This window comes from Diuraphis noxia, unplaced genomic scaffold (assembly GCF_037042655.1).
Source record: "Diuraphis noxia isolate RWA-SAM2 unplaced genomic scaffold, SU_Dnox_SAM2 contig0003, whole genome shotgun sequence".
NCBI lineage: Eukaryota > Metazoa > Arthropoda > Insecta > Hemiptera > Aphididae > Diuraphis > Diuraphis noxia.
Window position 1 is genome coordinate 62290957 of NW_028301713.1, and position 26799 is coordinate 62317755.

At 26.6% G+C, this 26799-nt stretch overlaps 3 protein-coding genes across 10 annotated transcripts in view; 2 read left to right on the forward strand and 1 right to left on the reverse strand.

Moving 5' to 3' along the window:
* The window catches only part of LOC107163610 (UDP-glucosyltransferase 2-like), a 35511-nt gene extending 34796 nt beyond the window's left edge, over positions 1 to 715 (forward strand). For all 4 annotated transcript variants that reach the window (XM_015511089.2, XM_015511088.2, XM_015511090.2 and 1 more), the window contains one exon: positions 366 to 715. In XM_015511089.2, coding sequence (XP_015366575.1) covers positions 366 to 606 — 241 coding nt within the window. In that variant the 3' untranslated portion in view covers positions 607 to 715. The remainder of the gene's footprint in view (positions 1 to 365) is intronic.
* Dip-C (dipeptidase C) lies at positions 673 to 26377 on the reverse strand. 5 transcript variants are annotated; one of them, XM_015511113.2, is made up of 11 exons: positions 26147 to 26376; positions 25887 to 26017; positions 18927 to 19118; positions 15696 to 15743; positions 10695 to 10756; positions 10586 to 10630; positions 5968 to 6237; positions 3337 to 3485; positions 2582 to 2877; positions 2099 to 2250; positions 673 to 1080 (listed from the first exon to the last, which is right to left on the reverse strand). In XM_015511113.2, the coding sequence occupies exons 2-11, from the start codon at positions 26010 to 26012 to the stop codon at positions 1032 to 1034; spliced, it is 1389 nt and encodes a 462-aa protein (XP_015366599.2). In that variant the 5' UTR covers positions 26013 to 26017; positions 26147 to 26376; the 3' UTR covers positions 673 to 1031. The 5 variants fall into 5 exon arrangements, with proteins under 5 accessions (XP_015366599.2, XP_015366597.2, XP_089079711.1 ...); XM_015511111.2 differs by having other exon boundaries at positions 25834 to 26017; XM_089223585.1 differs by having other exon boundaries at positions 26222 to 26375.
* Positions 8168 to 10675, forward strand: LOC149057641 (FAST kinase domain-containing protein 3, mitochondrial-like). The gene has a single exon (XM_089223582.1). It carries the CDS (start codon positions 8537 to 8539, stop codon positions 10532 to 10534), a length of 1998 nt encoding a protein of 665 aa, XP_089079708.1. The 5' UTR covers positions 8168 to 8536; the 3' UTR covers positions 10535 to 10675.
* Positions 26378 to 26799: the final 422 nt, after the last annotated feature.

Here is a 26799-nt window from a genome sequence, read left to right on the forward strand (position 1 = left end):
AAATCACCCTGTATAATACATAAGTCGAAAAATTCAAATGATAACCTATAAATAGCTTAAAAAGCAAAAATACTTATGCCAAAAAATTCGGACACAAATATTAGGTGAAAAATTTAAGCCTTTGTATATTTAATCATTCTTGAATAAAAAACTAAAAAAACAAAATTGATTTTATACCTATTATAATTTAATTATAAGCAAAAGTTGAATGATTCAACAATTGTTTCAAAAATAATTTATAAATGCAAATGTATCCACTAACTATATAAAATGACACACTTTTATCACCACGTGACAAGTTTGTTTTTTGCACTTGTACATTGCACAATTTACACAATTTTATAATTTCGTATAATTTATTTAAGATACAAGTCAAAAGTATCTGAGTTGTCGGTAAGATTCAGGGACAGGCCGTCAAGTGCACTGGAAACGGCTGTGTTTTGGACTGAGTACGTGATCAGGCATGGCAACGCCACCAACACTGCATCTCTGGCGATAAATTTAGATATTTACCAATATTTTTTGTTAGACGTAGTCGGTGTTGGGCTATCGATTTTGGTATTTTTATTTTACATAATGTTTCGAATAAAAAAATGTATACGATAAAATATTATAAATATAACAGTGTGTTATTAGTGACGCAATTAATAAAATCTGTAAATACCCAAAATGTAAATAGGTATACATTTATTATTATAATTATTATAACTAATAATGACACGTTTTATTATGTTATCTACTATACCATATTCAATAATATGCTATATGCATAAACAATATCAAATTAATTTACTAAGTTTATCACCACTGCAGCTAAAATGTATTTTTTTACAATATTATACATAAGTAAATATAATAATATAATAAAATGTATATACTATATAACATAAACAAATTGAGCAATAATTCTGGAAATAAGTATAATTTGTTTTTAAAAATTTCCCATTTGGCTATTATATTATAAGTAATACCTATTGTTAATCAATTAGTATAATTAAATGGCGTAACATATTGTATTCGATGATATATATTTAAGCGACTGCTTCTTTTTTACTCATCCACTCTTCGATTTCTTCGACACTAAAACAAAACAACGTATTAAAAACAGAAATTAACATTACCTACCACAGTTAGTAATTACTACATAGTTAATGCTACACCGACGTGTGCGAACTCTCTTACATATTTCCCCAAGAACCAATAATGCGATACTAAAAAAACTAAGCTACCTATGGTATTACCCACCGTGGCACTTTCAATAATAACGTATTATGGGCCACAATATTGAATACAATTATTTTTTTCTGATCATAAAATCGAAAAAATTAACTAATGATAATAATTCTAAGGCTAGGATTGATATGTAATATAAAATAGTAAAATATGTATTTACATTGTTAGAATAGTTAAAATGCAATAAAAATACAAGGCATTTTACCATTAATTTTCCCACCATAATTAAATGAAAGAGCGTATAGTACATATCTAATAATTTTAAAATGAAATGAATACATTTACATTTTATGTAGGTAAGCTAAACAAGTTTCCGTTGGTCTTGTACTTTTAATTAGTTTTAAATAACCCTATAGTGTTTTCAATACATTTTTACATTTTGTTTCATCAGTCAAAAAAATGACTGAGTTCATGAAATTTAAATAAGGACCGTATACAGATATGTCAAAGTATCTAGCCTTTTACACTACTTTAATTTATAAAATATACAATAAAACATGAATTTTTCTCATTTAAAATTAAAATATTTAATGATATGCTTTATACTTGTTATGCATGGTTCCTTAATTATAAAAAATAGATAATTTGTATCAATATTAATTGATTCGTGCTACCACTGACATCAAATAAGCAAATTTTTCAAAGGATGTTAAGAAAAAAAAACATATTAATGCTCATAAATCTTAGGCTTAGTTATCATTATTTATCGTTAAACTCGGTAGCAAGCATTATTTTAGTCTAGTAATATATAATAGGTCAAAATCCGTTGGGGTATAATATATAGATTAAGCGGTCTTTTTATAAACCAATAGGTGTACAGAAACGGCAAACATACACGTCGGTGTCCCACAAACTTTAAACTTACGTTCTTGGTACTGGGGTGTAGTTTTCTATTCCATGTTTTGTAACGAAAATGTTGTCTTCAATGCGGATGCCACCAAACTTCCAAAACCGTTTTAGCACTTTTTCATTCAAGAACTTGGATTGTATTGGATCATTGAGAGCCCGCTTTAACAGCTGAAACATTCAGACGATGAAGTTTGAAATCACAGTTTCGTTCTTAAATTGAACAGATATACCGAAACACACATTTGGAGTTGGAGGGGTTAATTTAGAAATTGGGTGATCTTAGTTAACAAAAAAAAAAAACATTTCATAATAAATTGCCTAATCCAAAAGATGTTGGCAGAGGGATTATCTCCACCCCCTCCAATGTTCAGCGTACATAATATACGAATAAAAAATTTACACAGCGTCACGGATGCAACATCACACCCCCCACATTAGAATGAACAAAATAAATAAAAACATCAAATCAATTCAAATTTCAAAAAATGTATAGTTATACCGGTTCGATAAAATAACACCCTGGCTCAACTGTGAGTGCCATGCCTTCTTCCAAGTTTCTAGCCGTTCTCAGGGACTTAACGCCTGGCTTTAGCGGCCTGTCCGGATATCCTTCCAAATAACCGCCAACATCGTGCACGTCGATTCCCAGTAGATGCCCCAGCCCGTGTGGTTGGAATATGGCGCCGAGACCTGCTTCATACATTTCGTCGACGTCACCACGAAGTAAATCAATTTCACGCAGCTCTCTAAGCGTGACTTTGTTGGCCAGTATGTGCATGTCCACCCAGGAAACGCCTAAAACCACACTACTTTAATGTCAGGCTCAAACAATGATAGATACTATTACGTGTTTGGAGAAACGGGGGGGAGATTGTCATTCTTTGATATGCAATGATTGCACCAGTTATAATGAGCAACCATATTATAGAAAGGTACGTTAATGTATTACTTACATAGATATATATCATACGTAAATATGATGAGCAATTTAAGCCAATTAAGAAGTATACTATATGAACCGTCTTGCTTATTGAGAAAAAGAATCATATTACTACATCATATTACTAAATAATAAATAAAACTCGATTATATTACTTAACCTATAGGTATATTATTTTTATGATAACGAAACTAAGGTTAACAAAAAACAACATTACAAAATTAAAATAGAATTTATTTCAAAATCATAGTTGGAAATTTAAGTCAGGCTGGAGGAATTCAAGTGAGCCCATAAACAGCTAAGTAAATGTATACCTGGTTTTATGGCATTCATAACGGCACGACTGGCCGCAAGCACAGCATTGTAAATCGCGCGTTGATCATCGGTGAACTTTCCATTAGCCGGAAACGATACAGTCACGTCTGCCGTATAGCCACTGTATGATGCTCCCATGTCAAACAGACTGCAAACCGACATATACACATCCAATATTTATTTCGATAACTAATATAATATTAAATGAATAACCGTTAAACTAATAATTAATATACTCATCAATTATCGTATTGTACTATTGTATCCAATTGATAAGTTTATAGTACTTATCATTCATAAATCCATACACAATGACAGCGCTGTGCATAATTATAATAATAAACGACTATTCTTATTTTTTTTAAAGGAAGATTTAAGCCCTCTCCCCTCAACTGAAATTCAATTAAATCTCCACCAATGTATATATACTTAGGATATGTGGCTTTTTTTCTTAATAAGTATAAAAAAATGTTATATTTTCTTTGCCATCTTACCAGACACTAGACAGTATATACGTTGACAATATTTATAAAAACGGATAATTAAGAGATTATTCACACGGGCCATACTAAACAAAACAAATTTAATTTTAACTTATCTATAGTACGTCTATATTAATACGCCAATATGGATCATTTACAGTTAAGAAAAAAAAACAAATATGTACACGCTGTAACGAAAACAATTTTTGTAAGCTATTATTACCGACCTACAACAGATAGAGTAGATGTTTATCATCCGCCGTATCGTCATGAGTCATGAGTCATGACTAAAGTATACATTATATTTACTGCACGACTTATTTTCTATAGACTCCAGGTGTGGTGTTCTACCACCAAAAAAATATAACAATTTAGATAATATACAGGATGGGATTCGCCTAACATTGCTCACCACCATTTTTGCTTAAACAATGGATTTGTTAAAATTCTGATTTTTAGATATACAATCCTAAAGTTCTAGTAAGTTTCTAAATCAAAATTTAAACGATATTAAGTTCTTAGTAATTAATATGTTTATTCTAATAAAAATAATTCTAAAAAATAGTTATGCAAAAATATTGTTTATGTATTACCAATTTAATTTTATATTAATTAGTTATTACACTCAGTTATTTTTTAATATAAAATTATTTAATATAATAAAATGTTAATATATTAGTATTAATTACTATCATTTTCAAATCGTCATGTCACCCACGCTTTCATAGGCCTATAATAATATTATATTATCCTTATAGTACGCAAAGTTAAATAATAAAAACACTACTTGACTTCTTCGGTCTACAATTTAAATACATCAACATATAATATTTTTAAAAAGTTATCTTGTGCCATTTTACAAGAAAGAAGGGTGATTATCATCTTAAAAAAGAAGTTGTTATTGCCAAAATTGCCTTAGATCATTCCTTAAATAATATAAAAATCTAAGTATTTGAAAATATAGTCTTCAAGTATAACTAAAAGTTAGGTCATATATTATATTGTATTTATTAGATTTTTATAATTTAATAATTAATATTTTATTACTACGGTGTACTTGATCGTTCTCGAATCACGACCTCGAGAACCCTCCGACGATTAGGAGGAAGGTAATAGTGCAATTTTAATATTTATATCTGGTAGCTTATTCTCCAGCTCTTATACGAGTAGAGAACAATACAGATCCTTTAGTGAAACTCAATAAATCAACCAAACATCATTTTTATTTCTAATATCCTCATATCTTCTACTAGTAATATATAACTATTGGCAGGAGCCTTAGTTATATAATAGTTGTATTAACTTAAATATTTTAGTTATATTATTATTTATTTTAGAGTATTATTTTTATTATATTCATTTCTTTTCTTTTATTTTTACGTTATTACAAAATTCTAAATACAGACTTTTAATAAATTCATTATTAAAGGAAAACATGGTGAGCATGTTTGAGTATAGATCCTGTAAATTAAACAGTAATTTTTGAGGGACACTATATACTGCACGAAATACAAAAAAAAAACCTAAGATTTACATATTTATTAAATTTAAGCTGTATCGATCTCGTTCTGTGTTCTTTGTGCAGTTGTGTCCAATGTATAATAGAGTCGCTGATGTCAAAAACTAAATATTTTATTCAATTTTTGACACATGCCTACACTAAATGCTAATTTTATTCTTTATGGTTTTGTACATATATTATGGATCATAGCCACATAGGAAAAGTTCAACAACGATGATGAATGATAAGAATCGCCACTTTCTACGAAAACCTAAATTGGCTAAATTGTATTCTTAGTCATCGACTCATCGTCAGGGGCAGGTCAGGTATGCTAATTTGTAATGTGTCGTAAATCACATCGAGTCGACTCAACATATTGGCCACCGAAGGCACCTGTATAATTAGGTATATTATAATATACAATATATTTGAATAACTACCCGAAAAACTAGGTTTTCATAGAGGCTAGTTACCTCCCGATCCGCCTCGCCACTGGTCATCGCGATATATATACGTACTCAAACAATACTTAATAGGTATAGATATAGACATATAGTTTTAAATACATGTGTCAACATCTTTAAGTATAAACAAAATCTTATGTTAGATTTATTATTTTATTTTTATTTATGTATATAGTATTATACCACATGTCGCCGTCATGTATCTCTTTAGAGTTGGGTTCCATGGCATGTCCGTAGTGCAAGATGGCGCCGTTCATACCTGAACAGCATATGTTGTTATAGCCCACGTGCCTGCACCCCCCAACATAATAAGCGTAATGAAGAAAGTTGGCTTCGCATTGATATTCGTACATGATCGGCTTACACTTCGCCATCACGGACTTGTGAGCGTTGCAGGTAACTTTCGTTGCGTACCTCATGACTTCTTTTTCATAATCAGTTTTGATAACACGGCTGAAACATAAATTATGATATAGGTACTTATATAGACTTAATGCTATTATATACTGAATATATTAGGTATTATTAAAATCGCATTGTTTGTGTTTTTATTTTTTATTTTGAAATAGTTGCGATGTTATTTATACTCATACACATTTAAATTAGATTTTTAAACAGTTTATGGTTATAACTTATAATCAATAATTTAATGGATTCAAAAAAGAAACGTTTAAAATGTTAAAACATAAAATTATTTGACGATAAAGTAATTAGCTTCGTTAAACAACTAAAATATTTTGCAATCAAATTATATTCCTATATATATATAATATAATGAATAATGATAATACGATGCGTCATTATAAATTAAGCTCCTTGAAAAACAACTTCTATTATTTTATATTATTTTGTGTTATAATATGTTAATTATGTTACAAGGTACATATTATTATACTAACACAAAAACAAAAAAATGAATTCTGTATAGTTTTGTGGGCCAATGAGAATAGCTATAAATACAATGATTTATTATGATACTTGAAAAACGATTTTGAACAGAATTAGGTTAAATAATTTCAGTCCTAAAGGCAAAAATATAGACTTCCTAGCGTAAAAAATATTGACAATCAAATAACAGCATAATATAGAATTTAATTGAACATTTATTTTAAACAGATTCGTCAGGTACTTAAAACGTATAACTAAAGAAATTTAAATACATGTGGTATATTTTCAATTCGTAATCGTATCTCGTATGTAATAATACCAAACAAAATAAAAATATAATTATTTAATTAACTCAATTTGTTTTATATGTTTATGATATAATAATATGCTATATGCCTATATATTATATATTATGTAGCCAGTTAATCCATTTTTTTGGAGTTTGATGATCTTTCCTGTCTTGTGTTCTAACTTAACCTTGAAATTAATTCGTAAACGCCGACAGTGGATGCGACAAACAATAATCGCTCGCCACTCTACCGGAATTTAATAAATATTTATTAATAGAATAGACGTCAGCAGACAAATATTAAACGCACGAATGATAATATGGCATGTTATTCTTATTATTCACAAACATGATTTGAAATATAAGACACACGACAGTTATTATACACTATGGCGTGTTCAATAAACAACAATATTTTTAGAACGTTCGAGGCAAAAATTAAAGATTCGCACACATAATTTTATTTAAAATAACATAGAAAGGACAGGTAGTGATATCTAGCAATCTAGCGGTAAAATTATTATAACCGCACTGAATTTTCAAACAAATGGATAAAAGCCGAAACCATTATAGCACAGATTATATAAAATAATATATATATTATATATTATATTTTATATAATATAATATATTAAATATTATATTTTATATAATCTGTGATTATAGTGTAACGCACGACGGTCTTAGATTAAACGTAGCGCTTGCAGTACATGGAAAAATGTAGCTCTATCTATTTAAAATATTTAGCATTTGTAACACATATATTTATTTGCATATTATTTTTATTTATAATTGCAATACTTTAATACTTAGGTCTTAATAGCTTTTAATCTACAATTATTTTCAACAATACTTTAAAATTGAATCAATACTACTACAGTGTATATTATGTACTTAAAAAAAAAAAATTTTTAGTTACATATATAAGTAAAGATTATCAAAGAATTAATAAAGTTACAAGGATATATTTATTTTTTAAACAGTAGTACAGTACCAAACGAATAACGATGATCACTAGACACTGATGTATTAATATTTCTTAGAATAGATCATAGATGGCGTTAAAATCGCACTTGAACCACAGAATAGATTTAATTTAATTTAATTTAATCTATTCTGTGCTTGAACTAAGGCACTATAAATGTGCCCTACTTGAACCAGAAGCGTTACACTGTAGTTCCATAGATAACTATCTCGTTTCCAGTCCTGTTTATATTAGTCCGTGATTATTACTGTTATAACCACAGATATATAAAAATATATCTGTGGTTATAACTAACCGTCATTGGTAACAATATTTAATCTGATAACCATATTATCGTCTATTATCATCTATTATCAATTTAGTATTACAGATTCACGATAAGCAATCGAATATTAAAACTCGGTGCTCTCATTTAAGTATGTAATAAATAATAATAAGATATTTACATATTTTTAACCTATTAAACAGCATAGCGTTAATGTAAATTTTACTAAATTTAAATATAATTTAAAATAGTATTTTCATTATGTTTTTTCTAGTATTTATTTAGTTTTATGATTATTAAAGTTTTTGATATATTATAATCAAATATGTCAAGAATAGTAATCCAGCGATTATTTTTTAATAGAGTGAACTATTTAAATGTATTAAAAATGATAAACGTCACACAAAACAGATATAAAGCTGAGAAATTCGGACATACGTTTGTGTTCATTCAAGAAGGAGCTGAAATTAGAGAACTACCACTGATTGTGCGAAATGTATGTAGCAACGAAATATGCTGTAATGAAGAATGTACTGGAATTGGAGAAACAGGAATTAATAATGATGAAATAGTCAATAAATTAAATAATCTGAAAAATGTAACTGATCGCAAAAAAGCAGATGAAGAAATTGTAGATGTTATTCGAGGATTTAAAAAATGTTCTTCCGTCAAATCACTAGTGGATCTACTTGAAATAGTAATGCTAGATGACATAACCCCAGTCGTAGCACTATGTGCTCTTAAAAAAATAGTGGAACTGGAGAATTTCAAATTCCATGTAACAACAAATAAATTATCATCATTTTTAGATACCAAACCAAATATAGATTATACCAAAACACCAATATTAGAAAAACTGCTGGAAATTATTATGAAAGGAGATAATAACTCTGCTGTTGTTGGAACACTAGAATTAATACCAATCGATCGTGTTCGAGTATTGCCTTTTGACAAATTTAAAAATAAAATATCTGAAGAAATTTTATGCCGAGTAACTGAAAATAAACTCAACATAGATGATTTATGTAGATCAATCGATGCATTTTCAAAATTAAATGAAGTCAAGACCGCAGACCAGCTTTGGATTGGAATAATGGACAAATCTGATCAAATTAATGAAAAAAATGTAATTCAAGTTTTCAGAATTTTACACTTGTTAAAAAAAAGTAGAAAAACCATTATGAACCTATTAGAGAGACAATTGAAACGCTTTTGGTACCATCTTAATGCCAATGAGTTAATAGAAATGCTGTATATAATACGATTAACAAAATGTAATTCAAATATTATCTTAAAGACAACATCTAGATGGATTAATACAAACATACATGCAATGAGTGAAAATGATCTAACTTCAATTGTAAATGAGTTAAATAATACCAACTATGTGGATATTGGTATTGTAAGAGCATTAGAACGCTATGTAAAAGTCAAACACAGCACAATAAACAGTCCTTTTTTAATGGTAGAAATTATGAACTACTGTTCAAAGTTTAATATTCATTCAGAAAATATTTTTGAAGGATGTGCCAAATACATAATTCAGTTTGGTTCTAATTTAACTCCTTCTCAATTTAGAGATTTGTTCTGGCCATTTGGTCAACTCAACTACAAACCTAAATCTGCTTTAGAATTTTGGATAAAAGTGGAAAATATAATGAATAAAGAGTTTTATAACTTTAAGACTCAAGAAACCATTGATATATTATTATCTTGTGTTTATTTAGAGAAACATCCATTAAACTTTGTCCACAGGGTATTTAATGCTTCCTTTTTACATAATTTATATGACGAAGGAGGTAAAAATGACTATACAAGAGTAAAACTAAAAGTTATTGATCAGTGTATGACATTAGAGTGCGATCACTATCGAGGGCCAGTGTTACCTAAGGATAAATTTGCAAAGAGCCTTTGGTGCGACTATAGAATAAAACAGCTTTTAAAAGAAATTAATAGCGCTCTAGAAAATACTTTCCAAGGCAACAAAATTTCTTATTCAACAATTTTAGGCCAACTACCACTTATGAGTATTTACATAATTGATGCTTTAGTACACCCAGTTAAATTTGAACTTAACAATAGATACATTAACTTCAAGAAACAACCTGGTCTATGCACTGTGATTTTAGTTCATTTGCCTGAACACTACTGCTGGGAAAAAGAGCACTTGACTGGTATTGAAACCACTAGAATACGACATTTTCGAAAAATTGGATTAAATGTTATGTCCATCAACTATAAAAAAATATTAGAACTTAAATATCCTGCTGAACTAACAGAGTATATTAACAATAGGTATAAAAATATGTTAACTCCTTATTAATTTAATTCAAGAGACTGTGTACAAATACTATGATTATTTTTAATAACTCACCAATCTGCTATGATTTTATGTAATATTTTGTTGTCCAATGTAAACCTTAATTTAAAATAATATAGTTATTATAATTAATATAATGTTAAATTTACTGTTTTTAATTTACTTGTCTATTCCTTCGAAATGTGCTTCTTTACATGTCTTATCACTATCTGTGTTTTTTCCATACTAAAAAAAAGAAACAAGTATTGTTTAAAATTAACTTTAAAACGTAGGTACTGCACAGCTATATTATATAAGGTGTCCAGGTGATCACTATAATGGAGATATTAAATTTGAATTGAATGATTTTCTGAGCAAAGTAGAACTGGCAGCCTATGTTACTAACTCTATACATTAATTTATGATATTCGAAGCTGATTCAAAAATAATATTTTTTAAATACAACAAAATAACTCTACTCTCTGCATCCAAGGTGACCCTAGTAGAAGTTTAAGACAAAAATGGTGTCTGGATCTCCTCACTGAATAAAACCCATTCACAACTTCAAGAAGTTCCATTGCTGGATGGACTCTGCGCTCAAGTCATCAGTCCCTCTTTTATTTTATTTTATTTTATTCTTATAATATTTCTAACCTTACAACACTTATAATTATCATAAAATATTAAATTTACAGATTGTATAATAAAAAAATTATATACAAAAAAAAATACAACAACAAAATAACTAATTTCTTCCAAATTTAAATCTAACATATCATACAAAATAAAAATCATGTTTGTATGATAGTTTTTAGAATTTTTTAGTTACAGTATGAACTACTTATGAGGAGCCTTGTTTTAAATTTTAAATTTATACATTTTGTAAAAATTTGAACTCTTTATATGCTTATAAAAAAAAATCATGACTATTGACTATGTATTTTCAATATTCATAAACTGCTATTTTAACAACGTATAAATAAACTTGTATTGATTTTAACAATTTTATTGACATTAATAGAAAAAATAGAAAACTCCAAACCTCTATAAATAACCCAAATAGAGTCAAAATATTTTAGAAATTGTATTATATATAGGAAATGATAAAATAAACATTTGTTGTAAATTTCAAATACCTAAGGTTATTCCTTTTTGAACTTCAAACGCTCATAAAAAAATGATTTAACTTTCCGGGGGGAGAGGGGGTGTTAATTTACAAACAATTATACTCCAAACATCATCAATAAATAAATGTTGTACACTATGTAACTTTCAAAAAAAATTAGGAGGTTGTTAATAATCATAATAAAAATCAATTTATAATCTTAAATATTTTAATACAGATATATTTTTTTATTGGTTTTAATTACCGTAAATTAAAACTACATTCGCCCTACATTTTGAAGTTAATTTTAGGTTTTTATAGTAATTCTACAAAATATATAATTATTCCCTGATACCCACTGAAAATTATTTTGTTTAATCATTAAAAAATAAATAATTAAAGTTTAATGTAAATAATATGTACAAAACAAAAAAAAAGAAATTACCATTCAATTGTTCTTGGTCTAATCATTTATAGCATATGAAATGTAAAATACTTAAGAGTTAAGGTCAAGATAGTTAAGATTCAATATATAGTATATACTATATACCACAATTTTATTTATTTAATCACTATAATATAAAACTTGAAAATTCAATACAAATAACCATTTTTATTCTATATAACGATGTAACTCAACAACAAATTATAAAACCCTATAATTATTGAGATTTAAAGCTTGAATAAAGTAATTTTTAAAGATCTTTTCTAATCGCATTTGTAACTGTAGGTCTGATTTTTTACAAAATTACACATCATAAAAATATGATTTAGCATAATATTCATTTTCACATTTCAATATTTCATGGAATCTATTTATCTATAACTAATACAAATATTTAATGTATTGTTACCTACATCGTACATTAAATAGTTAGAACTTTTTTATCACTTACTAGATATTTTCGAACGCAAAATAATACATAAATTATAGATATCTAAGAACGACATTTTAGATTCTGAACGAAGTGATGAATGTATTGATTTTATAATGATGAGTGTTTTTTTTTTTGTGTCTGTTTACAGCATAACTAGTCGAAATAATGCTTCGATTTCAAACTTTGGTGGTGGTTTCCGATGTAAAAGTGAATATCCTTGCATTATAGAGGTCAAAAGTAAACATTTTCCAACAGTTTTCAAAAAAATCGAGAAAAACAAAAATAAAATGACAGAAAACCGGGAATTTTTACACAAAACCAGTTTTCGACCAAATCGATTTTTTTATATAGTTGTAATTCAAAAAATAATCACTGTAAATACTTGAAATTTTCACCAAATGTTTATGTTAGTGATATCTATATACAGTTTAATTTTCAAAATTTTTTGACTTTTTTGAGTTATTTATAGACTACTGAAATTTTCAATTTGTCTGAAAATTTTTTTTTTTGAAGTGTCGATAAAATTTTTTTGACCCTATCAAAATACTTGAAAATGTAATACAAAGTTCCTCATAAGTTATTCTTATAGCTATTAAAAAATTATAAGAATACATAGGCACAATTTTTTTTTTATAAGCATTTATACTTCAAATATTGACAAAAATTCGTCAAAACCATGAATATTTTTTTTTGTGTTTGTCATTACGTTTTAATATAAATGCTTCGACTTTTAACTTCACTACCTTGTTAAATCAGAAAGTGAATCTAGTTGATACTTTGGGGGATCAAAAAAAAAATTCTTAATATTTTTCTAAATAATCGGGATAAACAAACTAAAAATTAACGGAAAAACAGGAAATTTTACGTACAATCAGTTTTCGACAAAATCGATTTTGATTTTTGATGTAACTTTAAAACGAATGACCATTGCTACATGAAATTTTCACCGAATGTTTATATAAGTATATTCTATCCACCATGACATTTTTAAAAAATTTTGACTTAAGTTGAACTATTCATAGGTGCAACTTTCAATCATTATTAGTTTTTTTAAATTAAAATCGATAAAAATTTATTTTTAGATAGAGAATCTTGAAAATTTAATACAAGGCTCTTAGCATATTATTACAATAGCAGTTAAAAAATAAAAGGAATTCATAGTTACAATTTTTTTATAAGCATTCAAAGTTTAAATTTTAACAAAATACGTAAAAATCACAAAAATTCACAAATTATTTTAAGCTAGAAATTCATAAAAAAATTTCTTTTTTAAACTAAGATTTAAAAACTTAATATAAGATTCTTTACAAGTTTTTCAATCTTTATAATCACAAAAAAAATGTCCACCGGAAATGCAAATTAAATTTTTATTAGCATTTGAATTTCAAATATTGACAAAAATTCGTCAAAACCATGAATATTTGCGAATTATTTTGTAGTTAAAAATTCATAATATTGTTTGTATTTTTATCTAAGGTTATAAAATTTAACACTAAGTTTTCCATAAGTTTTGCTTCAAATAGTTATAGAGAAAATTTGAAGCGTCATTATAGGAAAAATTATTTGAGCGTTTGAGTTTTAAATTTTTATGAAATCGCGTAATGATAACGATTTATCCTCAAACCAGGTATATCCATGTATATATAACCATGTATATCTATGATAATATAAGGTATTATGAATTATGATAACTACATGCAATGTTTTTGGAAAAATTGATTAACCATGCCTTATGCAAAATGCGTATTAATTGAAAAATAAAATATTTATTTCAAAATAGAATATATGACAATATTTAAATATAATATATTCTAGACTGACAAATCATCTCCGTTCAGAATCGTTTTTCGTATACAATGATGCCTATCATTGCATTCAAATCTAACCTACCCTAGTCAGAGGTCCACCCCACCACCTAATGTACAGCAGAGCGATACCCACTTTCCCGCTTTTTTATTATTAGATTAGGACGCATTTATTGATTAAATTCATAACACAATTAAATACAATAAAACAAATTCATTCAACAAATATTGCATACACGGAGATCTGGGATTGTGAAAGGAATCGAAATTAGGACACATAAATCGTTGGTCTCGGGGTAAATAAACGAACAATGTAAATAAATTGTTTATCGTTAACGCCATATTTGTAACTCGTGTGTTGTTGACTGTTGTTTTGTTGTTATTATATTAAAGCCAATGGAAAAAAGGTGATAATGATTGTGTCATACATACTTCTATATTGGTAAACAGTTATGGCAGAAAGATTAGTAAACAATTTATATTTAATCGCCAAATAAAATAATTTATACTATGCGCATCGTGCATGACACATTAAAAACAAAACGATAATTTAATTAAGGCAATACAGAAACCTAGCAATAAGAGTTAAGACTATCATCAATACTGAAACCAATGTTAAAAATTTTAAATTTAGACATATTATTATAAATTATAAAAGTATTAAATAAAATAGTACCTACTCAGTAAATATTTATATAATATTACCCATATTTTAAGTACTAATTATTATTATTTATGAGTATAATTATTAATTACATTGAATATTATTATTATTTATTATTATTGTCATAAATCACATTGAACAATAAATTATTATGTAACATTCATAACTGCATAAGCATAACTATATCCTATTCTGTATTTTCTTATCATATCACTAATGATATTATAATATTTGCTATAAATTATAATCTACTATTGCTATTGACATAACACATAATGAGATATTATAGTACCTTCATCACGATTTATTTGTAGTGCTCGATTTACCAAGAAAGTAGCTTGGTACTCTATGTGAATTTAGAATTATGAATAATTGCAAACAATACAAAATTTGTTATTTTATATTATTATGTAGACTCAATATTTTACCAGACACCAACCTCAACGTTAAAAATCAAAGCATTTTGTCTACTCCTTTCGTGTATGGACTATACAATATACAGACTAAATAACGTTTTAAAAAAAAATACATATCACTGTAAAATCAATACATTCATCGCTCTGCTCAGAATCTTAAAGCAGCCAAATCCCCCTCCCCATACCATGTCAAAATAATTTGACCATCACTGTTATAGAAAACATAGGTAGGTATATAATATCATTATATATTTTTGCACGAGTAAATCGTAGGTATTTTATGAAAAGGTTAAATTAAAATTGTTATAGGTACTTACCAAAGTCAATATCAGTGAAGGTTTTAATGCATTCAGTGTTTCACCAAGCTAATAAAACATATCAGATAAACAAATTATTACAATATAATAAACAACTATGAAAATTACTGTGTGCGCTTTAAATGTTGAAATAAAAAATATATATGGGTGCATAACGAAATTATCAGTGCGAACAATATGAGTTTTTTTTTGTCTATAATTGCTTTTACTCTTTAAAACAATTTAATCACATTACATTACAATAGGTTATTAAATATATATTAATTTTATAACTTTGTTATACCGATAAAATAATTAATACATTGATTAAATATTAATTTTACAACAATTTATATTTATATATAAATGTATAAATACTTTGATATTTTGTTTCTTAAGATTCGAATAAATAATAAATGCTTACATTTTAAACATAACATTGTTTCATTATATTATAAGATCAATAGTATAATAATATCGAAGATCAAAGCTTAAATAATATTATTATCGAATATTATGAACACGACTGGAATCAGTAATATTGTTAAATATGAATATGATTCAATCTTATTATAGGAACGTAATATTTAAAATTACATAGATACATTAGGATTTAAGATTGTAGCTTAGGCGTGCGCAAACTCCTGTTTCAGAAGTGACTTTTATTTATTTTGACCACCCACTCCCAAAACTTCTCTAAAAAAATAAAACTTAAATAGACCTAAAAACATAGGTGTAGCGCCAGCCACAATGATTTTTATGAAAAATGTATAATCAAAATTCTGATTATCCAAAAAAATGTGCTATTGGCTTTTTTGTAGGTACCTAATTACCCGGTACCTATACCTTCATAAAAAAATACCCTGTCACAGGTGTGGTTAAAGCCCTAAAGCCACACCCTAGAACATGGCTGTGATTTGAGCAACCAGATTATTTTTTACATTTCAAATATTTTAAAATTTCAAGTTAGTGTTTATACTATATTATTTATTTTAAGCATTTGGGATTATGCTATAGTAATATTACAGTTGATCTCCTGCTATTATTAATTAGTTTATACTTAACATGTCTATTCAATGTAAACAATTTAGTATTTACTACAATTTTTTAAAAGTATAAATCATATTTCAGACTAAATAGTTAATAACATGAACTCATATATAATTTCTAAAGTAACAATAAATGTATATAATGTTCTAATTTTTTATAGTAGACAATTGTCATGACAATGACATAAAATCTATACAACGACACAATAGTGCAATAAAAAACGGCTCATACATAGGAACCCGTTGTAAGTTATAACATATTGTAACTATTATAGGAAAAACAAGGATATATCCTAATGTAGACACTATTGTGACTTGGGGCGGAAGTATGGTATCTCCCGATTGTATGGTAAAGTCTCCCGATTTTTAAAACTAGTAAACTCTCCCGGGTCAATATTATGTTTACCTGAAAGAGATGTGTAAACTCTCCTGGGTCAATATTATGTTTACCTGAAAGAAATGTGCAAACTCTCCCGAGTTATTTTAAATGTTATTGCTACTCTATGAATTGTCTACACTGCAGAGATTGTGATTATAATTTTTATTATGAATTGTATTACTGTATTTATTTTGTGTTAACCTGTATTTGTCATTTAAATATTTAATTACCGTTAGAGTATTTTTAATTAAAATATTTAAAACAATATCGACTATAATGGCTCAACCAATTTTAACTGTGTAAAAAGAATAATACCCCATGCTCCCCAGCTAGCTTAGTAGTATTGAAGTAGACCGGGAGTTACCCGTTTCCGCCAAAAATGTACCTTTCCCTTTTCCCCCAATTCTCTTTTCCGCCAAATCTAAAAAGTAAGTCTAGAATTTGAATAATGTTTGAATATTATATATAAAATATACATGTCTGTAATTATCTATTAAAGATTGAAAAATTATAATATATTATATACATTACATAAATAACTGAAAAACTATTAGGTTGGTATCTAAATAAACATTATTAGCCATTAAGTATTGTGTTGTAGCATTATCATATACAAACAAACAACATTCAAATTATAAATATTGTTATATATTATCTATATTACTACGTATATACTATAGTTGTATGATATTACTTTAACTTTAAAGTTAGTCTAGTATTTGAATAATGTTTGAATATTATATATACAGTATAGGTACATGTCAATCATATTATAATTTTACTATATTATTACTACTATATTACTACTTATACTTTACTGAGCTTACTCTGCTTACTTATAGTATAATTCCCCGAAACTACCATTGATTATATTATTATAATTATTATTTTAGTCATTGTCATTCAGCGTTGCTTGTCGAACAAAAGCACGACACAATTGGGCATCTGTCCTAGAGTATAACATTAGCATGATGCCCTGATGCCATGATGTATAGAGGTGCTATTTTCGTATGTCGATCGTCAATGCGTTTCTAACGCGTCTATCCTAATAAGCATAGGTACTGTGTGGCACTGTTGCAGTTAATCATAAAAAAACAAACTGGAAAAAAGTCAGGAAAGTGACCACTTTAAACCTTCCTCTTCTTAAAGCCAATTCAGACACTATCCTTCAACTCTATTTTCAAAATATTAAAATTCCAATTTTAAGAACAATGCTTATACCTAATAGGCTTTATATTCGATTATAAACTAAACTAGATTACACATAAAAAAAAATAATAATTAAAGCACTTATAAGAATAAAATGAATATCATCAAAACTCTCGCGCACTAGTAATGATGAACGTGTAAATAATAAATATATATAAATATTTGTATCCTAAATCAACTATATAACACAAATTTACAACAGAGCTAAAAACAGAAAGTAGATATCTCTAATTCTTAGACCCAATGCATGGCGCAAGGCAACAAGCACTGAAAAAAGCATTCTAAGTTTAATTGTATGCTTAGTACCGGCCGTCCAACTTAAAAGTTATAATACACAAAAATATGCTATACAGTGACATTAAAAGGAAATTGAGTATTAAGTTCAATCTTTTTCTAATTTAACTATAATCATTTTTATATTTTTCCAATAAAAATATATTGCCTATGTAAGAAGATCCTAATAACCTATATAGAGTTTCACGGAAGTGCATTGGCCATTGGGACTACTATTTTTTTATAATAGTTTAATCCAGTCAGGAGGTGATTCAGCTGATGTTCTTACTTTCAACAAAAATAAAGAAACTTATAGTTTTTATAATGATTATTATTTATTACCGTGTCAGCATATGACGCGTAGTTGACCTTATAGCGACATTTGTATTCATCTAAGGACAACGGTTTACCCAGCCATACTGTGTGCGCCTCTTCGACTCTCGGGAAAAACAAATGCGCTTCGCCGCTGGATACATGTATCAAACCATAACAATCAGGTTCACTGACCCCGAAAGCCCAATGAAAGTAGGGTTCCTAAAATAAACATAAAGGTGTTATTCAAACGGAAAATGATATTAATATGTTAATATAGGTATAATTAATAATTTTTATCAAATGTGTACGGAGGATAGAGGCATACTTACAGTTAAAATCTCAAATTGACGTCTTTATTTTTTATTTACTAAATTTTAATCTTTAAATAATTTTTGTAAAAATTTACACTAAAACTTAATATTTGATTAGGAATATCTTGAAATATTGAAATGAAATTATAACTTACCTAAAATAAGAAATACATTCAATAACTCCGAAAAAACACGAAAACGCTATAGTCTAGTCCTATGAAAAATAAGTAAATCAAAAATAAAGGACACCGATTTTTAAAAGGCTTGTCGTGAATTTACGTGAATAAATTAACAATATTAATTTTTGTTTCAAAGTTAAAAGCCCGTATTTAATTTAAAATAATACTTATTGTTATATAATATTTATTGTAACTAAAATGTAAATGAGAAGAATGTAGATAATCATATTATTATTTATAATATTTAATTTTTAATATACAAACCAATATTTAAAAGAATGTTGCTTTTTTCTTTAATACCTATGTTAAATGTACCTAATTTGATAAATTTCGTAAAAAAAAAAAACATCTTAACGTTAAAAACAAAAATGTTTTCTATATATTTTAAACTTATAACATTTTCTAACTTTTTAATCAAAAACAAAAATTTTATCAATGAATATAATAATCAAACAACGATGAAAAAAATATTTTTATAATTCAATAAGCCTCACCTAAAGAGCCATAAAATATTTTGAAAATTGTATCAAGCCTAGAAAATTATCATAATATAGCGATTTAGCGAAAAATCTAAGACCACTCAATAATTCGTTTTTAAATTACAAGTTAAAACAAAAAACAAAATCAAGTTCGTCAAAAACTTTTTTTTACACACCTACAAATTTCCATTTTCCCAATTCCCAAATTTAATTTTTATTCTGTTTATTTTAAAAGTACTGCATAATTTTTACTTTTTATAACCCAAAGTAATATTTAAACTAATTTACTGCCAGAAATCACAATTTTTAGTATTTTAAACGCACATTTTTTAATAACAACTCAATGTCTCTTAGCATATTTAAATATTTAATACACAATTAATAAGTAGTAAGTTTTAACCATATGTATTGTGAGTAAGTTATGACTTATGACTATACGATCTATGAATTTATGAAAAATAATGTGTCCTATAGTTTATAGTAAGTATTGTTTTTGACAAATTATAAATAGATGTTAATGTGCTATTAACTATTTTTTAAATAGTACCTACACACGTATAATATATATTACAATATACATTATACAATTTTTTAATGTGCGTCAGCAAACGTAGTTATTGTGTAACATTAAAATAAAATGAATGTATTAAATAAACAATATTGTTTTTTTTTTTAAATAATTATTGAAACTATATTACCTATATGGCTATATCGATTAGTCTCAAATCCCGCCCATCACTACACGTTTTTAGGCTGATAGCGGTTTATACTGACGTAAACAAAAATTCTACATATAGGTATACCTATATATAAAATATAAATTATAAACCTTGAAATTCCACACGTAGACAACTTCTAATTTAGCCAATTCATAAATGTTTATGTGTATATTCCAACAACCACATATATAATTATAATCATCACCGAATAGAGGCTTTTGTGATTTGTTGTTGTTGTTCCGTTGTTTATATTACAAGTATTAGTATCGTTAAATATTGTATGTATGTATAGCTTCAAATGTATTTATTACATAAATCATAGTAATATAGACTTTACGTTTACAACAGTTTATATTGATGGTATGAAAATACATTAGCTATATCCTATTTCTCTATATATTTTATATACATGGCGTAAGAATATTTAAAGTATTATCAAGCAACATGCAAAGTAGTACTTGGTAGTTCTAGTATCTAATATCTACTCCTCCCTCCACCAACCAACAAAAAAAAATAAATAAAAACTATTAATCTTGTACACCACTCACCAAAACTTCAAATACTAATGACTAATTAAGTACTTTTTAAAAATTTAAAAACTATACAATGCACATAAAAATTAAAACAATAGAAATCGTAAAAAAAAATTAAAATTAAAACATTCAGACTTCTAAGAATAATAATGAATGTTTGCTGTTAAAAAAATCACCTATACGAAATAATTAACATAAATGCTTTTTGCCTATTTGATTAACAATTCGTAATCAGAATTATACAATTTAACAATTTTTTAGAGCCTCAATCTACAATAGCCAAAAACCTATTTTAAAAACAAATTAATACTTTTTATATTGATTTAGAAAATTTATGATTCATATTAATTAAAAATGTAACATCAATCAGTGATAAATGATGATTCATTTTTTTTAACATTAACAATAATCATTAGTTATAACTATAATTTACATACTATACACATACATTTTTAATGTATAAAGGAAAAAAAATCATAGCAATATAAATACTTTTAATAAAATATTTAACCAATTAGATGAACTTTTAACTGTTATAAAATAAAAAGTACTTATTGGAATTTATTCAGGTAATATTTAAGTATGGATTATACACTATACACATAATGCTGACTGCTGAGTTATCCGCTAGCCAAGAATAGTAAGCCAAATTCTTTACAGTTTACCCTACCCACAACCCACCTGACATCTGTCACTTGTCCCATTAAATAAACATCTAGCCAATCAGTCTTGTCATGTATTTTACTTCAAAATTTATAATTTTTTTTTATTAGCTTTTAGTTATACTATTACAGCTCAACAATTATGTACAAAACATAACTACATTAACAATAAAATATTAAACAAAGATAGTACAAAAATAATAGGTAGTATTTTTATCATGTAGACTATAAAATACAAATTGTTAGGAGCTTTTTTTAAGTTTATCAAAAGTATAAAATAATATAATGATTTATTAATACACAGTAATACAATAAATAAACTCTATGTTATTAGTGCAACTGTCAAAAAGCAAATTTACGGAAATACATAAAATATACAAACATTTCATTGAGGAACAGCAAGTAAGGAAGCTAACCAATGATAGAACATTTAGAACCTTAATTTGAGGGTATTTTGGTTTAAGGCGAGGTTTAAGATTAAGAGTTAACATTTTGAGCATTTTGAATAAGCTCATCTAAACAAAAATTATTTTCATGTTCTAGCATAGTAATAATTCTCTGAACTACATTAAAAAGTTCCAAGGGTATATTATTAAACTGACTCCCACATAATTAGATTATAATAATAATATGCCAATACACAGTGGTGTACTGAGGTAGCTAAGGGGGCTTAAATCCTTCCAACCATTGGTCATTTTTTGGTATCAATCTTTTATAATAATAAGCTAAGTACAAACCATAATAATATATCTGAAAACAATTTCGAAGAAATATTTTGTGTATTATCAATTATTTTTAGAGGTTATTATAGAAATAACAACCTAGCAACTTAATATAAGGTAACGGATATCAAATTCTGTTTTACTTAGTTTAGCTTCCCCTCCACCATTGAAAAATCCTGGATATTCCACTGTCAGTGTATATTGTACCTTACCTAGATATACGAGGTATATCCAGAAAGTAAGTTCCGTTTTCTATTTTTATTTTTGCATGGGAACAATTTAATCATCCGCCCTACAGTCCAGATTTGGCACCCAGTGATTTTCATCTTTTTTTACACATGAAATCATTTATGGGTGGCCAGAACTTCAACGAAGATGATGATGTGAAAAAGGCTATTAGCGCATGGTTACAATCACAGGCGTCATCTTTCTATGATGAAGGGATACAAAAACTAGTACCTCGATATGATAAGTGCTTAAATAATGGTGGTAACTATGTTGAAAAATAGAGTAATACATGTATTTTATATTCAAATAAAATTTATAATAAAATTTACACATTTACATGTTTTTATTGCCCAACGGAACTTACTTTCTGGACACGCCTCGTATTATTCTTATGCTATCAATATCTAAAATATTTTGGAATTCCTTGAATATATAAAAGTATTTTCTAGTATCTATTATTAAATTTTTAATATGTTGTAATGCGGTACCCATTTTAGATGTTTGTAGAATATTATTTTTAAATATTTAGTGGGGTTATATATATTATATAATTATTTCCTCTGGAAAATTTATAGTGGTTAAGGAAAATGGAATAAATATAAATTTCTCTCAAATCTAATGACAAAAAACATTTTGAATACCATTTATTTATAGATGCTAATTTTAATACTGTTTTGAGAATTGAGATAATTGGGTTAGAGTGAAGCCATTGATTTTAGAATATATTCTAAAATCAATGGTGAAGCATAGATAATATAAATACTTATAAAATCTATGGAGTGGAGAAATAAATAAGAGTGAAATTTCCAGCCTAGTGAACTTTGGGTAGATTGTCAACAGTCTAAAATAGTAAAATATATACAGGTTCTGATGTAGAGCATGATTGGAAAAGAATCAGAGGGCAGAGATTAAAACATATATGGCAAAGGAAAATTGATTGGAAGACTTTTTATTGTGGTTTATTCTATGTTGAGCTCTAAATGCCCACATTGGCCTAGTTATCAATTAGAATATCAGGAATTAAGTTTTTAATAGAACTTAAGATTTTAAAATGGGTGAAATATATCTAATATTTAATAATTTAATATATTACTTTTTGATTTTAGATGAGGATCGCAAGTAATAAGTTTATATATATATGTATAATATTATATCATATTATATTATATCTTTATTTATATATCTTTTATCGAGGATGATACCAAGATACAGCTTGGAAAGCTGTAAATTGAGTAATGGCGTGAAAGCAACATGTATAAACATATCTGTATTTAATTTATTTTATATCAATACAATTGTAGGAACTTTTCTATTTTAGAAGACACCCCTTTTTTTTGGACATATTGAGAGAGACCAAGATATTGGTTTAATCAAACTTAGGCAATTGAACTTAGTTCCAAAGTTATAATTAGTACTATTTGAAATATAACAAGTAGTCACTCCTCCCTAGATCAACCGACAACAGCAGCAAAACTTAATGCCCTATGAATCTTAAATTATTATCATCTGAGATTATATTAATATTTTAAATTTTAAATTTTAAACAAACAATAGTTTTTACAGTTAAACCAACAACTTATTAAACTTAATAATATATAGATACAGTGGTGTTCAGACAGGTTAGTAAGACCTGCAACTGCATGTACTCTCGAGGGGGGTTGATGTAAATTACTGCCTTACTGGTATACCAGACAAGGAAATTTATTAATTTATAATATAGACTATAGTCTATAATAACTAACTTCTATTAACCACAGTGATTATCAAGTGAGTTATAGGGTTATAGTTGTGAGTTATAGTTATAGTTATGAGTTAAAGGGATAATTGTGTAAATTGAATATAATTATGGAGTGCAGCAAGAATATATTTTTATTTAATGGTTGGATGGGGTGTTTACTTTTTTTACCTGCATATGCTTTTAAAATATCTCTGTAGGCCACTGAGTAGACAATCTCAAATGTTAATTTATTGTAATTTTAGGCAATTAAATCTTGGTTGTTTTGATTCTTATAGTACTAATTATTACTATACTATGGAAAATACTTAATGCTAAAGGAATAAATAAATTAATTAATAACTACCCATTTAAAATAAGATATATAAATGCTGCCACTATAAATCATAATTTAAATAATCTATAAACATCTTAAATATCTAACCAAAAATTATTAGATGAAGAATAGATAAAAAAAATTTTAACATTTAAAAAAAAGTGTATAATAGATTTGAAAACTTACAACCTGTTTAAATTGTTAACCAAATATATTAATAAATTATAAGATATTATTTTATATTTTAATAGTCGAAGGTATGTCAGTTGTATTAATTTAAAATTTACACTTTCAATACTATTAAACCTACACTTAAAATAGTAGAATTAAAAATAAAAAAATAAAATTGTAATTAAAATAATTAAAATAGTAACTACACTTTAAATAGTGTAGGTATAACGTATAAACTGAATGTGTACAGTTTACTCAAATTAAAAAATGATTTTTAAATTGTTAAAATTGGAAACAAATGTACTGAACCACCGTAATAAAATGTTTTGATTTTTTTTCAAAATTTACATGTGCTAACTATTTTAGAACAATGGTGCAAAAAAGAATTTGTTTGGACTTAGTTTCAAAGTTATGGCCTTTGGAAATAAGTAATTTTGCGTTTTTTACGCATAGCCAATAAGCTATAATTTACCACGTTTTTCATACATTTTTTTTTTCTACCTTGGTACTTATGTATTCTAACCTTTTTAAAATGATGGTTTTTAAAATTTGCAAAGAGATTAAGTTAAAGTATGATAAGAAGTAGCTTCCTTTGCCTGCCAGTTCTGGTTTGCACTCACAACACGGTTAATCAGAAACTTCCAAGGCTATAACTTCGAACCTATGTCCGACTCTGAGTGACAAATTTTGTTTGACCCATTGTATTTTAATGATTAATATATTATGCAAGAACAAAAAAAAATTGAAAAATTTGTATACCGTGGTAAAGTGCATTTTAGCCAAATATTGTTGTAAGCAAAGAAACAAAAATTGAAAATATTGAAAAGATACCATAAAAAATTAATTAATTATAATATATGTCAAATAAAATAAGCATACCTGTCTAAATACATAATCTACATCAGTACAATAATGGGATATATTTGAACCACCTTGTAATAGTACATAAGCATCCTTGTCCACAACTTCTTTAAGACGTTTACAAAGTCTTTCTCGATTAAGTTTATAGAGTTCCATGGGCACTGACAATGTATGTTCTCCCAAACTGAATTTTCCATCTTGACTAAAATTATTATAACAATTTATATTCAATATCAAAATATTAATTCCTTTAAATGTGTTTATACAGTCGTTGAAATAAAGAGATTTAAAATTAAATTAAAAACAAAAAATGTTAATACAATATTGTTACCTGATACATGTCATTTTATTGTTCTTTGAAACTAGAGCAGTAAATGGTAAATGAAATCTATATTTTTAATTTTACCTTTTAATATAGCAAATTGCTAGTAATATACATAACTATTAACTAATACCAATTAGCAACTATAGACAGTAAATTATTATTTATTTTTGGTAGGTATTAGGTAATAACTAAATAACTAATAATAGGGTTAACAAATTAAAATGGTAATAAATAACAATTTACCATTTATTTACATATTAACACAATGATAAGTGATAACAGAAGTATCGTCGTATTTAAATCTGTCTTCTGTGATTGTGTCATCGTCACTGATAAGAGATAACAGGTAAAAGATATGACAAACCACAAATGATGATACATTTGTTTAAATAAAAAATAACAACACAATAATACTTTTAGCCTACTATGGTAACCCTTTATTTTATGTATTTGTGGAACCAAAAATTATACATTTGTTTATTATTATTAAAAAAAAATGAAATATCGAAATTATAATTTATTTAAATTAAATTAAAGAATTAAACTTAAATAAAATACAATTTAACATTATCTAGTTACTCCTTTACCATTACTTTCACTTATATCTTAAAATTTGTTGAAAACAATGTCTATAAACTATTAATTAGATGTACCACACA

Excerpts from the sequence above, each read along its gene's own strand:
- LOC149057641 (XM_089223582.1), top strand. The coding sequence starts at position 8,537 with ATGTCAAGAATAGTAATCCAGCGATTATTTTTTAATAGAGTGAACTAT.
- Dip-C (XM_015511111.2), bottom strand. Across the intron at positions 3,486-5,967 it reads ATACATGACGGCGACATGTG|TCTGTTTGACATGGGAGCAT; the intron begins GTATAATACTAT and ends GTCGGTTTGCAG. Across the intron at positions 2,878-3,336 it reads TATGAATGCCATAAAACCAG|GCGTTTCCTGGGTGGACATG; the intron begins GTATACATTTAC and ends GTGTGGTTTTAG.